The sequence below is a fragment of the Aedes aegypti genome, chromosome 2 (genome assembly GCF_002204515.2).
Source record: "Aedes aegypti strain LVP_AGWG chromosome 2, AaegL5.0 Primary Assembly, whole genome shotgun sequence".
NCBI classification, from domain to species: Eukaryota; Metazoa; Arthropoda; class Insecta; order Diptera; family Culicidae; genus Aedes; species Aedes aegypti.
In genome coordinates, this window is record NC_035108.1 from 320459446 (window position 1) to 320476776 (window position 17331).

The 17331-nt window shown below is 39.3% G+C and overlaps 1 protein-coding gene across 2 annotated transcripts in view; it reads right to left on the reverse strand.

The window, feature by feature from the left end:
• Positions 1 to 9104: 9104 nt before the first annotated feature.
• LOC5570966 (LIM/homeobox protein Lhx9) overlaps positions 9105 to 17331 on the reverse strand; it is a 135022-nt gene continuing 126795 nt past the window's right edge. For both annotated transcript variants that reach the window (XM_021845796.1, XM_021845797.1), the window contains exons 6-7: positions 10797 to 11035; positions 9105 to 9798 (exon numbers count right to left, since the gene is read on the reverse strand). In XM_021845796.1, coding sequence (XP_021701488.1) covers positions 9562 to 9798; positions 10797 to 11035 — 476 coding nt within the window. In that variant the 3' untranslated portion in view covers positions 9105 to 9561. The remainder of the gene's footprint in view (positions 9799 to 10796; positions 11036 to 17331) is intronic.

The window sequence follows — 17331 nt, forward strand, 5'->3', positions numbered from 1 at the left end:
ATATATATATATATATATATATATATATATATATATATATATATATATATATATATATATATATATATATATATATATATATATATATATATATAGAAATACACAAAACAAGCATCACATAGTTGACCGCAGCTTCTTGTGGAGGCCATAGTAGGCCCGACTTCCACTGATGATGCGCCTCCGTATTTCAGGGCTAACGTTGTTGTCAGTTGTCAACAAGGATCCAAGGTAGACGAACTCGTCGTACACCTCGAACGTATCCCCGTCTATCGTAACACTGCTACCTAGGCGAGCCCTGTCGCGTTCGGCCCCATCAGCTAGCATGTACTTTGTCTTGGCCACATTCACCACCAGTCCAACTTTTGCCGCCTCGCGTTTCAGGCGGGGTATGCCACCTTTTCAATTGTTCGACCGACAATGTCCGTGCCATCCGCGAAACAAACAAATTGGCTGGATCTCGTAAAAATCGTACCCCGGCTGTTGAGCCAGGCTCTTCACATAACACCTTCTAGCGCAATATTGAACAACAGGCATGAAAGTCCATCACCTTGTCGTAGTCCCCGGCTGGATTCAAACGAACTGAAATGTTTGCCTGAAACCTTCACACAATTTTGCACACCCTCCATCGTCGCTCTTATCAGTCCCGTGAGCTTCCCGGGAAAGCTGTTCTCGTCCATGATTTTCCATAGCTCTACGCGGTCGATACGATGTGGAGGCGATATACGTACATGCGCCATAAGGCTGCATGCAATATGTACGTATATCGCCTCCACATTTGTACTCTTATATCCTATTATATACGATGGTGTGTTTACTGGGTTCACTGTTCTCCAGCAGTCCTCAAGAGGGGCTTCATCCAGCTCACCCTCTTCCGGTAATGCAGCCTCGAGGTGCTGCGCGTATGCCGCTGCGACATCCGGTTGTTTGAGCCGCTCTAGGTCATACCGGAGCGGCCGTCGGTACCGTACGTTGTTAACGACGGAGAGTTTTGGGAGCATTTTCACCATCACCAGATAGTGGTCAGAATCAATGTTAGCGCCTGGTTAGGTCCTGACGACGAAAATGTCGGAGAAGTGCCGTCTATCAATCATAACGTGGTCGATTTGTGATTCTGTCTGCTGTGGTGATCTCCAGGTGTATCGGTATGGAAGGCTGCGCTGGAAGTAGGAACTACGGATGACCATATTCTTGGAGGCGGTGAAATCAATAAGTCGTAAGACGTTTTCGTTCGTCAGTCGGTGGGCGCTGAACTTTCCAATAGTCGGTCTGAGTTCCTCCTGGCCAACCTGAGCGTTAGATCTCCTATGATTATTTTGACGTCATGGCTTGGGCAGCTGTTGTACTCGCGTTCGTGCTGCACCTAAAAAGCGTCTTTATCATCACCAGTGCTTCCGGAATGAGGGCTGTGCACGTTTATTATGCTGAAGTTAAAGAACCGGCTTTTGAGCCTCATCTTGCACATTCTCTCATTGATCGGCAACCACCCGATCACGCGCCTCTGCATATCACCCATCACTATAAAAGCTGTTCCCAGCTCGTGTGTGTTGCTGCAGCTCTGGTAGACGGTATGGTTACCTCTAAACGTTCGCACCATTGATCCCTTCCAACACACTTCCTGCAGCGCTACGATGCCGAATCCGCGGTCCTTCAGCACGTCGGCGTGTATGCGTGTGCTCCCGATGAAGTTGACAGATTTACAGTTCCACGTACCGAGCTTCCAATCGTTAGTCCCTTTACGTCGCTGTGGTCTTCGCCGATTGCCCGGTTCGTACTCTCTCGTTGATTATTCGTTGCTTGATTTTTTTTACGGCTGGCTTGCAGGACCCGACATCAACCCTCTTGATTTCCGGAGGACCATTCCCCCTAAATGTTCGGAGGGTCATAGTGCGCAGTTTAGCTTAGAGTCCTTCTCTGGCACTCGGACGATGATCAGCCGCTCCTGACATGGAGTACAGTCGCAGAAGCAAAAGCAAAAGCAAACCCCTCCTTCCCTGTCAGCATACGAACAAAGTTCCCACCGGGGGACCACCCGATCTTCCCCAAGGTTACTCGCACCCCGGCCAGTACCACGAGGAGTTAGGGATAAGAGTTGCTAGGCAGGAGACCAAGGACCGCACAGAGGGGTCTATTTTATTCCTTCAGTTACGCGAGGTACCAATGGTACGCCATGGCCAGCCATTTACTAACTAACATTTGTTTGAAATGATACTAATGAAATAATCAAAAAAGAAATGATCCTAGACTGCCAAACCATACTCCTCTTTAAAAGAATCTGGTCCTGTATTATAATCTAAAAAACGAATTCATTGCAAAAAGTCTTAACACATTTTTACATGATTAAAAAAAACATGATTTAGAGTAGCAATTGATCCTTCGGTAGTGTCGCTTGCCCCTGTGGGGGTGGGTAGAAGAAGCAGGATCAATCGTGTTATGCGTCTTTGTTTTGGCAAGCTTAGTCTTGAAGAGGCGAGCATCGCTAATTTAAGTGTTTTAAGCGTTTCTATTGTACAAATAACAAGTTCTTTTTCAGAAATGATCAGGCAAATCTAAAAACAGGTTAATCCAAAATCAATAAATTATTATTATTTCCATTACCAAAAATACTCTAAATTGTCGAATTGAGCTGATCTTTATATACACCCTACTAACACAATCTCCCTATCCCTTGACGTCTATGAAGATAGTTTGGATCCCCTGTATCTTCTTAAGTAGTGGAAACTAACATTCCTTCCCTTCCCCTAGCGATTGTGAGGACGTGGCCAGGTGTACAATGTGACGCTTGTTTTGTGTATTCATATTGTGTAGAAAAAGACGTTCATCCCAAACGTTTTTTTTTGCGACACTACATATAGATTTCTCAAAACCAATAGAGTTGAGCATTGTACAGCTACCCACGATTTGTACAGTCGTTAATGCTATGCTATGCGTTGCTATGACTTCAAAAAAAAAAAAAAAAATAAATGGTTTACCCCCTTAGAAATGGGCATGTGTAACGCCCTTCTGATCTGACTTTACAGCAATTGGCCTAATCACGTAATCCATCATTGTATTTTCTAATTTCTACAGAGCAAAGTTCATCAATCATTCCAGTGAGTAATTTGTGACCTGCACGATTTAGTGGCAAATGTTGTCACACATGTCTTTCCGTCGGTCGTTATTGCTATCTCAATTGAAATAACATTATTCACACTTGAAGTGAGCCCTCGATATCCGCACTGAGAAGCCATAAGATAATTGGACTTTAATTGGATAATAAGATTTAATCTGTTTGCCCTGCACCGACAACCGGTGACTGCACTACGGCGACTATGGCGCATGAGGTGGTAAGGACCTGCAAAGTTGAATCGCATGACTTAGGTCTGATACGATACTGCGCGGCCCGTCCGTAATGAATATCATTAGCAACTGCGGCAGACGGTGATCTTTAGGTTACAGGCGACCTGTCGCCATCTTGTTCGGAATGGTTGATTCCGTGGCAAGGAAATGTACAGTCACCCCACAGTTATGGATAGCACACAGATATGGATCAAAGTTGCATTAAAACTGGAATATCTTCTCAAATTTAGTTGGAATTACCCAAAACACATTTTACCTACGTGAACCATAAATCTATATAGCATCGCATGCAATGATAATATGCTTAAGCATTTTTTTTTCCGTCCGTAGGAAATAAAATGTTAACCGTATTCCCAGAAGCATTGATTCATAACTGTGGGGCAATAAAATCCATACCACATTTATGAATCAACGATAAGACGATTCCGAAACAAACGCCAAAACGTATGCTTTCACTAACACACCATTCGTTTTCCTCGCAGATAAATTGCTGTTATAGTGTATTGATCCATAATATGAGTCGATTTGATCCATAATAAGGATCCTCCTCTTCCACTGATCCACATCTGTGGGGTGGACATCGTTTGAAATTTCTAGCAAAATTGATACTTTTTCTTAAATAATCGGGAATTTCAAGGTGTATTCCGAAAAACAAATATATTCTGCAGTGCCAGGAAGGTAAGTTTGTTTTGTACAGCGTCACCATGATTATTAATCACATATTGTTCTGAAAAATGACCCTTAGTTGATCCATAACTGTGGGGTGACTGTAGTTACTGTTGTTTAACCCGTTGCTACTTGTATTGAATGTATTGTACTTACCTACCCATTTTTGATGACTTGCGGTGCAAACATTACAGACTGCCTATCCTCGCCATCGGGGTGGACAATTTGCGACGGGAGACATTGCAAGAGACGACACCCCGTAATTAAATTTCATGCTGTACATGTACTCTTTGAAAATGAGAAACTGGACAAAATTAAGTTTTACTACGTAAGCTTTCAGTTATTAACTGTGGAAGTGCTCATTGAACACTAAGCTGAGAAGCAGGCACTGTCCCCGTGAGAGCGTTATGTCAAGAAGCAGAAGAAGAAAAATAAAAACTTGAAAATGCATTGTTAAGGCTAAGGGGCAGCTTCAAGAAATCATTAATTTTGACCAACTTTTCATCTAAATCTTCCACAATCGATGACAACGGTGCAAATGATGCAAAGGGACTTGTGATATGACCATCTACCTAATCCGTCGTTTGTCCCATCGTCGAGTTGTGTCGTTCGTCCGTCAGGTGCAGCACCGCAGTTGAAATAACAACGCATAAATATTTTAATAACAACGTACCTACACAAGGATAGTGTTTATAAATTAATTTGTTCGAGTAATTTGTACACGAGTTAATGGATCGCAATTTCTCATTGGCTGAACTGCTTACAAGAGCTGCACAAAAAAAACGGCAAAAGTTACAAGCCTTCATGGTGGTGCGGTTTTTGCTTCTAGGCTCGGAGTTTACTTCGCGGATAAAATCATACATTGTTTGATACGAACGTAATAATGCAAACAACAGAAATCGAGCTGTTAGCAAACGGGATAATTTTCGCGCGCTACCTGAATTTATGGCCGTATCGAAGAAAAGAGGCAAAAAACAGCGAATGCACACAAACAAACTAAGGGCATTAAAATAATTACACCCATTTGTTTTGCATGTTGTTGATTTTGGTTTTTTATTCTGATTGTGGCGAGTTTGTCTGCCTTTTATAATCGTAAGCTAATTAATTACACTCTACAGCATATTTACATGACTGATTAAATACGGCTAAATGCGAGAAAGACAATAGTGCAGCGGAAATTGATTCATCAGCTGTAAACCGTTGGCTACTGGTTTTGATTACATTGTTTCACATTGTCGTTTGATTTGAAATGTTTGAACTACAAAGCTGACCAATTTATCGCGATCAGTATTTGTCAAAACTTTGCTTACTTGGTGTCAATTTACTTTTTATAACTCATTGGGTGGTATGAATAAAAATCGCTTAACTGTACTGCATGTAGCATCCACTCAAAAACAAAATCCACAACGTTTGCTACATTTTTGGTATGAATAAAAAAAACCTTTCGAACATGTAGTACTTTCGAAATAAGCAGTGACTGATGCTGTATGTTAAGAAAAAGCCTTTCACAGTGCAGCGTATAATCAAAAAAGTCATGCAAATAAAGGGAATGCCAAATTTGTCGCTTATTCACACGACAAATCATGTGGAAATATTAATATTACTACATTCCCACTATACATCGCGTAATCGAGCATGGACACAAATTCACGTAGGTTATGTAATCTTACTCGATTTGTAGTGTAAAGTTGCGATAAATCTGACATTCCCTTATGTGCATTTATAATGATTTGACATCAAAGATTTTTCTGAGAATTTTTTTAATTTTAGCTAGAAATCTGTATCCCATGAAGAGATCTTGAGATTACAGCAACATAAAATATTGTATTACTAGAAATTTTTAGATTTCAGTATTGAGACTCTGATGTAAAATTCCAAAATCTCATAGATTTTTACAGAAATACTTTCTCAAAAAAAAAAAAAAAAAAACAAAATAATTGCAAAACATCAATAACCCAATAAAATATCGAATTTTTAATTAATTAACTCATTACGCGTGGTAAAGTTTTTCCATCGCCATAAGTTTCCCGGAATAAAAAAATTACTATAACTTTCACTGAGTGCATCCATCTGATGAAGATTATACAATACGAAAAACAACGAAATTTTGACAGTATAATAGATTCAACAATCCATTGTGTTCAGCAATAAGCAATTAGGTTTTTCAAAGTATTATGATATTTTAAATTAATAATAAATTCATTAAAGCTAAAAATTTCACCAAATGTGTAATATCATGTTCACATCGATGTACATTTTGAACAGTTTTTCAATGTTTCTCGTACCTGCCACGCGATATACACATGCAAAATTGATCATTTTGAAAAGAAAGCTCTCAGTTGATAAATGTTGAAGTGCTCATTAGAACACTATGCTGAGAACCCGGCTGTCCCTGTTGGGACGTAACGCCAGAAAGAAGAAAAAGAACAGTTGTTTATTGAGATTGTTCAAAAAATACGTAGAAAACGAAAATCGATGGAATGATTCATTGCTGATCTATAATGAAATGCAAGTTTTCCTGAAATATACTTCTGATCAAATGTACAGTGATACCTCTACGAGTCGATGTTCCATAACTCGATATCGACTCATGGAACCATACTTAAAACAAAATTTCATGGTTACTATGATGGTCCCTAGAAGCAGCTTTCCAAAGGATTGCTGTTCCATGACTCGATATTTCCATGAGTCGATGGTCCCTTCAATATCGACTGGAGGTTTCACTGTAGTAAAATTCATACTATGCATTCCATTGCGCAAAAGTTCAATCCTGCTGTATGTTTGTTTTATCAAAATGATCCTTCATTTAACTATTACATAACAGGCTTTCTATAAAATTTCTGTTATATGGACCAAATATCATTCGACGAAATACTTCATAGATTTTCGACCAAATGTCCATTCGACCAAATGTACTTTCAACAAATTGTCATTCGACTAAACATCATTCGACTAAATGTGATTCGACCAAATATCCTAAAGCCTTCGATAGAGCATGTTAGGGTGTAAACCTTATTCATTAACGTCAGAGAGGTCACTGTATGCATGTAGATTCAAAGTCCTAAATTCAACTTCAACTTAGATAGGCGTAGAACTAAAAACACAATAGATCATAGTTGTTTGCTCTTAATGACTTGCAATGATAGAGCTCCCGGTTAGCACTGGTTACCTCTATAAAGTTGAATACCTATGTTATGAGATGGAGGTGAGTTTGTGGGTTCAAGAAGACATATTGTAAATTTTGCACCCTATCGGACGCGACGATTTGTAATCGTCGCCGGTGAAACCGTCGCCAGCCAAGCAACCGCTGTGAATTTGACGTTCGACCAGTCTTACCAACACAATGACAAATCACCTCCTTTGATTTGTTTTCTGGCATTTGACGTTTCACCAGTCTTGCCAACATAAAGGCAAATCACCTCCTTTGATTGGTTTGTTGGCGACGACTTTTTCAGTCTGTTCGAAAGTTGGCGGCGCGTTTGGCTGCGAATGAACACAGACAATACCTTAGATCATCACGAAGGATATAGTCACCAAGATGACCCAGTAGCTCACCGGAACATTCTAGAGTTCCTCTGGCCACTTTTAGAAACTGGATGTTTGTACAGATTTGTACGAGTATTCTGACAAAAAACTATTGATATCCGTGAAGTACAGTCACCCCACAGTTATGGATAGCACACAGATATGGATCAAAGTTGGATTAAAACGGGAATATCTTATCAAATACAGGTGCAATTTCGCAGAACACATTTAACCTACGTGAACCATAAATCTGTAGAGCATCATAATCAATCATAATATGTGTAAGTATTTTTTTTTCGTCCGTACACAGATAAAAATATTTAAATATCAATGTAGCGTAAACAGAAGTGTATAGTAAAAGTAAATCAAATTCATCTATTGTGACAGCATCACGTTTAATTTTCAACTAAAGATGCTTGAATGTTACATGATCGTGTAAATTTAAAGTACATTCGATTGAAAAATAATCGATCATAACTGTGGGACATTGAAACCCATACCACAGTTATGAATCAACGATAAGACGATTACGAAAGAAACGTCAAAACGTATGCTTTCACTAACACACCATTCATTTACCTCGCAGATAGAATGCTGTTATAGTGTTTTGATCAATAATATGAGTTGAGGATTTGATCCATAATAAGGATCCTCCTCCCCCACTGATCCACATCTGGAATTTCTATTGAAATCGACACTTTTTGGTAAATAACCGCAAATTTGATGTGTATTCCCAAAAATAACTATATTCTGCAGTGTCAGGAAGGTAATTTTGATTTATACAGCGTCATCATGATTTTTATTCATACTTTGTTCTGAAGAATGACCCTTAGTTGATCCATAACTGTGGGGTGACTGTATTCAATTAGCGGTGAGAGTTTTAGTTTTTTGTTTCTCTCACTCAGATCTACACGGGTTAAGCTTTTGTGAAGTTACGTTTTTGATACACCTAGAACCTTTTAGTCCCTTTCCTCGTACTTTAAATTTCGGTTCACAGACAAATTTTTGTAATACTGATGAAATTGCCGTCGAATATTTTCAATGTTTGGATCAGATTTCCCTATATGTTTGTTTATTAATAAAACGTGGGAAGTTTGATAAATCAAGCGTGTGCTAGAATAAGGGCGTAAGTCGCATGATCAATTTCTCTTCATCGATCTTCTCTTCTGTGAATAAAGGTGACAAGATGCAAGTTTATCAGCATTTTTTCACTTTAAACCGCTAGGCAGCGATGCATTTTTGCGTCCTGAGGTGAAAAAATGCTTACAAACTTGCATCTTGTCTCCTTTATTTACAGAAGAGAGGATCGATGAAGAGAAATCGATTATGCGACTTACGCCCTTATTCTAGCACACGCTTGAAATTTCGGGTGACATAAATAAAGCGTTATGATCACCCTTAATGTTGCTTAAAAAAATCTATTTGATATGTCTATCATAATCAGTTCAGTAGCAAATCATCAAATCAAACGACAACGTCCTCTAGTTCCTTTCAACATTTCTGCACACCTCGTTTTCAATTATCCTACATTCCTAAACTGCGGCCAAGCGACCGTTAAAGTGCACTACTACTTTGTATTTCGGAATTCGCGTGACTGACAGACATTTTGTCGCAGCCTGCCGGCCCTGATTGGTGTCTGTGATATCGGTACAGCGCACTTGTCGTTAACTGGACGTGAAAACTATGGCATGTAATTAGTGTCGATGTTAATCACCTGTTAATTCTATTGCACACCCCGAGCCCTATCTTTGCACTTGTGTTTTATAATACATTAACCACCCGCTAATGATTGGTTTCGGAATAAATACTGCCCCAACTGGGTGTCATTTCACCACCACTGCAATCGTCTGGACCTAGAGCCGGGTCCGAAGAGGTGTTAGCGTTCAAATCCACCCTCGAATCAACGGAGTGCTGCGGAACGATCAGTTGCGGATCTTGCTGCTGGAGTGGAGCTTGAGACGAACTCGGTGGAGCTTGATGCTGCGACAACTTGATCACATTGGACAAAATCATATTCTTGATCATCAGATTGTGTCAGTACAGCTCGGCGAAGGTCATGTTGTGCATCTCTTCGAGAGCTTGGCTGGACGACAAGTCTCCATCACTGCTGTTGTTATTGCTCGGATTGGCACTGGTGAGGTGATGATGATGGTGCAAACTGGCGGTCGTAATCGATGGCAGGCCACCGAGCGGTTGACCCGGGTTCACCAGACCGCCGTCCTGGCGCATCACGTTTCGTCGCCACTTGGCGCGGGCGTTCTGGAACCAGACCTGGGGGTGGTTTGAGATTATGGATGAGTCATGGGAAAAGTTTTGAACTGGGTCGGAAATAAGATGGAAACATAAAATGCGTTGAATCAATTTCTAGCAAATCTTCATTGGTGTCGTATTTAGAAAATATTCAGCTTGGAATATGTTTCCAACTTATTCTGGTCCAGTCCTTTATGCTGGTTAAAAACACAAAGATAACCCAGTCTTCTAAGATCATCCTTCTGCTCCCAGATTTAAACAAGCATGCTTTGAAATCATCTCAAAACGCGGGATCGTTTTGAATCCTGATTTTTTCAATCTTAGCGTGCGTGATTCATACCATGATTCAATCCCATGATTGAATCTCGTCATAACGCTCATAGGCAATCGTGTCAAGGTAAAATGCTCTTCGTCTGGAATATTTGACGTTTCATTGGGAATTGGGACAAATAGACCCTGCCTTCCGAATATGAGATGAAGTGATATGGAAGGCAATAAAATTCAGCAATGAGGATAGAGGAGAAATGGTATCATACCACAGCAAAATTCCACTAGGTGCTTTTGATCATTTCCACTTCAAATATTTGAGAGACAGAGTTTTGTTGAATCCTGACATGTTTCAATGGAAATTCAATCAAAATTGTCCTGGTTCATCTTTTCTGTTAAGGAGTTAGGAGTCCCGTCTACATGTCAATTCATTACGTCAGGTCAGAATGTTACCAAAAGCTGTCGCTAGTTTCCTGAAGCCGTTCACTGGAAACAGCTGTGCATGATAAATTCCTGTCAGACAAAAGTTTTCAATCGATATGGAATAAAATTTCAATGCTTACTCGATTCATTTTCCCAGCTTACAATCGATCAAGGATTGAAACCTGGGATTCAATCCTCTCATACACGTGGCATGATTCATTGCATGCCTGGATTTGAGCAAAAGATGCGCGCGGAAAAAATCTTGTTCTGATGGCTTTCGATCTCAGCAGCTTTTGGTGTGGGATTCTTTGAAGACTGAGATAACCTACCTGGAGAACCCTTTTGGAAAGTCCTGTCTTCTGAGCTAGCTGCTTCAGATCTTTGGCATCTGGGTTTTGGTTGATAGCGAAGTAGGATTTCATCGTCCGGAGCTGGTGGTGCTTGAAGGACGTACGCATCCGTTTGGTTCGGCAGTTCGGCGTGAGGGTCCCTCCGGAGCCGGGCGATTGACTACCATCGTAGGAGGAAAGGTCCAAGCTGCTCACGCTCATCTCTTTGTGTAGGAGGTCTGAAATTATTTCCAATGTGTATAAATAAATCAATAATGATCAAAGTGACAGTGGCCAGTCAACCACCAAGAGACTGCAATTCTGTTTTGACAGATTTGTTAAATACTGATCTGGAGCTTTTCCCAGCACTTGGGAATTAGAATATCTGGCACAAGGTCAATTAAATCATGCGAAGCTCCATTGCGAGCTAGCTCATCAGTTAATTTATTTTCAGCGATGGCCAGATACCAATACAAGGTTTACAGAGTTGACTGAACACAGTTCCTCAATTTGAGTTCGATATGCGATAACAAGCCTCGAACTAGAGTAGACCAGAGCAAGAGGTTTTACTGCGGCCTGACTATCTGAACAATAGTATATGACTTCACCCATTACGTGGTATTGAGGTGTTGATTGCACTCCACACATAAGAGCATATATTTCCATCTGAAAAACGGTGCCGTGTCTACGAGTAAAACTGAGCTAAGGCTTAAGCTCACGAGGATATACAACAGCACCAGCTCTACCTTCTAGAAGGAAGCTATCAGTGTAACACACTATATTGTTTGATATACTTTTTTTTTCCAAATAGCCAGACGTCCACTCTTCCCGTGAAAGGAATTGTGTAGTAAATGTCTTGTAAGGAAAGTGACAAGTAATTGTGAAATCACTTGTAGCAAGGACAATTTTGTCTAAATTCACCAAAAGTGGAAATAACGAAGTGTAAGTAGATCTACAATTCACTGAATTTTTCTCCAGTGGATCCAAAACCCATAAACGGTAAGAGCAAGAAAGTGCTTTTTGTTTAAGATGAATGTGTAGTGGCGCAACGTCAAAAAGGGCCTACTGTGGGAGTTGTAGGGAACACACCAGACATCGCCATCAAGCACATCCTTTGGAGATGACCCAATTTTGATTGGATTGTTCTCACTTCGCCCTTTTTTTATCAAAGGTTCACCGGCACTGACCGAAGGCCATGCAAGCTTCCTTGACTCTGAAATCAATGTGAGGTGTCCAAGAAAGTTTGGAATCTAGAATGACTCCAACATACTTTACCTGATCAGTCACATTAATCTCAGTGCCAAAAAGACGTAAAGGTCGAATTCCATCGCGATTTTGTCTTTCCGTAAAGATTACAATTTTTGTTTTATTCGGGTTAAACGAAAGGCAATATTGGTCACACCAACTCTCGAATACCTGAAGAGCACTTTGCATCAGGTCGAATAGGGTGCTTATGCACATACCAACTATCAAAGCTAGATAGTCGTCGGCAAATCCATAAGTTGGAAAACCGCATTTATTGGATTCTACCCCATTACCCCGAATCCCATTACCCCGAATTCCAAAACCCCGAACGACCCATCACCCCGAATGACATTACCCCGAATTCCAATATCTTGGGGAAATGTCATCAATATCATCATGTCATGTCATGTCGGGGAAATAGCATTCGGGGTGATGGAATTCGGGGTAATGGTACATCCGGGGTAAAGGAATTCGGGGTGATGGCATTCTGGGCAATGGCATTCGGGGTAAAGGGGTAGAATCCTGCATATACTCAATTTTCGAATCGTAGCTTGACGCAATGTCTATAATATAATAAAGGGTCCATTAATTTGACTAGGGTAAGTGTTCCCTTAGTTGTGGGTGTTCCTATAGTTGCGGTACTGCTGTTTTCACTGATTTCATTGCATTAGCTACAGAACCGACACTGCCAATCGACGTATTGGCTTGTTGATACACGGAATAGTTGAAAAGAGCGTTCAAATTGCTTTAAAACTGATGAAATTACACTAAAATTGCTAAAACTTGTCCCACTTGTACCAATAGTTGCGGTAAAGTGTTCCTATAGTGGAGGTTCCCATAAGAAAACAGCGGATACCGCAACTATAGGAACACAAATTAAAAATATACCACAACTAAAGGAACAGTGTACCAATAGTGGAGGTATTATTTTTCACTGAAATGCCGTGGATTACTGCGATGAAATTATTTTTCTCATTAAGTAAATGGTCGTTACTTCCCGTTACAACATTAACATGTACATTAATTGCGCTTCTTGAATTTAGGCGATTAAATGAAGTTCAATCGTGCTTAATACCTCCACTATTGGTACATCTACCCTAACCGAAAGCAGTTTCTTTACTTACTTGGCAGGAACTTTCGAATGAGCATAAATTGAAACATTTTGAAAGACCAAGTGTAGATAGTGGGCCGGTCTCAGCGAGAATTGCTCAGTGCTTAGTCCGTTTCTGTTCGCATTTGTATCGATTTTAAATTCACGTTCAATAAGTTTATCGAAACCGAACATTTCTTAGGTCACATTTGTTGTGAGTACAATATTATCAAACGTCGTTGATGGTGCTAAACGACCAGTCCTATTTACAACTAGTACCTTTTCACCAGCTGAGCATTATTATTCTCAATTGTATCGAGAAGCACTTGCGATAATATTTGCAACGACTCGTTTTCACCGTAAAAGCTTTGCTCAGATTCTGAAGCCCTAAAAGATATATCAACCCAACAAAAGATACATTTGTTGTTTCTGCGTCAAGTTTACAGCGTTAGTCAGTCACATTGTCTATGTACCTACAAGTACAAGTCTGGCACGAGAGTAGCCGGAGTACGCCATATGGACGCATTATCTAGATTGCCGTTACCAGATCCTATTGGTATTATAGTATTGTTCAAGAGACCTAAAAAAAATCACTATAGAGAGCTTTTGTCACTATAAAAGTTGTCGTTATAACGAGCTACGACTATATTTGTCTGTGTCCATGATGCTTGGTTCAAGAAGGTCACTTACTGTTTGCAAGCTTTACAAGATTTGCAACAACTTTAACACTGAAGGCAATGCTTTGTTCTTCGTTGATCGGTTTGTTGTTCCAGAAAGTCTCAAAAATAGCGTTGTACATGAGCCTTATCGCGGTATAGTACGTATGAAAATGAATGCTATGTCGTATCCTAGTGGGAAGGATTTAGAAGCTACACAATCTGGATTCACGTTGGTAAGTGACGTGATTCGTGTAACTTCGATTTAAAAAGTTATCCATTTACATAGTCTTCCTATATTTAACTCTTCTGCATAAAAATGTGTCGACACCTTCAGTAACGAATCATACAAAGAGTTTGTTGCGTTTTGTAAGTGAATCGATTTATGGAACATGAATCGAAATAATCTTATATAAGCCTATGGAAAACAAAAACATCGACACTTCGTGTGTCGAACTATTCAATGTTTTTGTTTGTAGTTACAAACAGAGATAAATGTATGTAGTTCTTCAATATGTATTGAGGTACGCCGACACTAGAGGAGTCGAACCAATCATTATTAAATGAACAAATAAATAAAGGCAACGTTCATTACGATAAAGATGTGAAATAGCAGCATGAAACGAGCTCACCAATCGATGATCCATTGTTCACCGGGGAGCTCCAAAGCACTCAATTTGGTCAACACGCCTAAACCATACGGGCTAAATGATCAACGAGTAAGCTTGCTTAACAAAGCACTGCCCAGCAATACGCGCGAAAACAGGAAAAAACTATTCGGCGGATGTAAAAACGCGCAAAAACGAAAACTTCTCGACCGACGCAAAAACGAACCGAACCGGGCTTCATGTAGCACTACCCAGCAAGATGCACGAAAATAGGAAAAAACTTCTCAGTCGAAGCAAAAATGAATCGTCCTGCTTGGGCTTTACAAAGCACTGCCTAAATGGTGTATAAAAACAAGAAAAGAAGAATAATGGCAAATCATTCGAAATTAATGAAAATGTAATGCACAGAAATGTGTTTAAAAATTAAATTAAATCGATTAAATCAAGAGTTATGAAGAAAGTTAGTGTTTGTGGATATTTGATTAATGTTAATGACAATGTAGAATATGTCCACGACAAACGAAGATACTCAGCTGAAGTGTAAAAGAATTGAAGGGAAAAAATCGCCTAATAAGGTAAGAAGATCAACTCGAATAAGGGAAAGGCCTTTCCCTGTTGAGATTTGGTTTCAAAAGTTATAAGATATCAATATTTCTTATAACATTCGAAATCAAATCTGAACGTCTATCAGAAGAATCTTTCAAACTGGGAGGATGAAATATATTAGATTACTCCATTTAGGTTACACAACTAGAGCAAATAGAAATTAGCTATAGATATCAGTGTGTCTTCAATCCTATCTTGATAGCACAGCGCAACAAAAATGACATTTTTGCGTGTCTCAAAGATTAAATTATGTGTCTCTAGTAGATTTGGGGTTGCTGAATATGATGCCGTTCTCAGAAATTTCCCAGCACGTCACAATTTTTAGCTACAGGTCGCCAAAGTTGTATAAAACATTGGTTTCATTGATGTTTACCTAAAATTTGAAGTATATTGTATCAAACTTTTTTGTGATCTTATCCACCAAGCATGCAAAAGAGGACTTAAACTTTCGTTTTAGATATATTTTGGTTGAAATTTCACGATTAAATTGAGATTAAACCGATCTTTTTGAACATGCTTGCAGTCTTCATACAAATTTCTTCGTTTCTCTTATATGCCAAAATACAATACTTTTCTGAACCATCAAAAAACAACTTTTCCGTATCAAAAATGTTATAAACTTTGATGATAAGTATTGTTATACACATAAAGTATGAATTCTGTGGCAAATTAACTAAATAAATTGCCATACAAGCTGGCAAACTTGCATGCAAGTTGGCTGAAATAGTAAATTTTTGCATTTTCAACAATCAATATCTCAAAAACTAGACGTGCTATGATATTTCTGTAAACAGCGATGGATTCAGCAACCCTTAATTAAGTAAACAGAGGTATTTTGATGCTGGAGACAAAAACGTGTTCCGCAGTGTAGTAAATTTTTGTTGACTTGTCCCATTGATTTCTGGACCAACTCCTTTATAAGGCCTGCATAATTTATACTAAGCCTCTTTTGTATTTCGACTGTTGAATAAACTACATGAGTAAGTATCCTCCGTACATATAGATCAATCCGAAAAGTAACAGTATAGCCAATATGGCCGGTTGAAATATATTTAGACCGTAAAACAGGTTTTGGCTTAAAATATCCTGAAAGTATCACAAAACTTGACTATAATAGTCTTGACTGTATAAACCAACATGTTATAATACAAACAAATAAGAGTTAAATATTGATAAGTGCAGGAAACCTCGACTGGACACTTTATTTTAACACACTTTATTTGGGATTCATTAATTTGATGCTTGAGACAAAACCAAGTTTGGCTGTGTAGTTTACAAGAGTTTGCCGGATAACTTGGAAATATTGGTAGAACATATAATTTTGTGCTTCTCCTCTTTGGCGTTACGTCCCAATTAAGAAAGAGCCTGCATCTCAGCTTTAAAAAAAAAGACGCGACCCGTTAATGCTTATAGCGGACGTTTTGCTCTTTGAAGGAAGCACCACACTAGATAACGGACTAGCATGCAACGCCCAGTGGCACAGTCGAAATACATTCCTGACGAGTAGTTTTCAGGACTGAAGCGGGAATCGACCTCACACCCATTGACTCGATGTGGCTAAATGCATGGTAGCACTAACCGCACGGCCACGAAGCCCACACATGGTCTTGTAGATCAGAAAGCCCTAACTCAAGGAGTTTATCCCCTCTACCGGCAGCTTAATTTTTTATCGCTAAAAAGTATTCAAATGGCGATAACTTTTTTGTTTCTTGATATTGCACCATTTTTTCATAAGACCTCAAAAAACTCTTCCTGTTTAAGAATCCGTGTCGATTTCAATCATTGGTGATCTCGTTTTGAACATATTCCGATGTTCCTTGGAGGACTGACATTCTCCATATACAATGTCATTGGCGGCCATTTTGTTTTTGGTCAATTCATAAAAATATAAAATGTGTACTATACAATGCCAGGTAATAAAAAGCTCCTCTGAAAAAATAATACAAGGTTCAGTATTCTTAGAGAAATCTGAAAATTACGATATGAGGTTTTTAAGAGTTTTAAAGATTCTTATTTGTTCAGTGTGGTACCAGAAACATACATTCTCATTACTCAATGACGGCTACACTATATTGCTTAATTTTTTCACAGTTTACGCACATTGATGTATAATTCCGAGGAGTTAATATCCGAACACGATAAAATTTCTGTAGCCTGAGATATTCACGTGGGTTATGGCTACGCTTTGGTCCCCCGAGGAATTTACGAATATCTGTGGATCCAGATGACCAATTATCAATATCGACACATATTCTAAAAAAGTGGTATTCTTTGAAACCATGGCCGTTGAAATCAAAACTTGATAGATTGTGTTTGTTTGTTTTTGAATT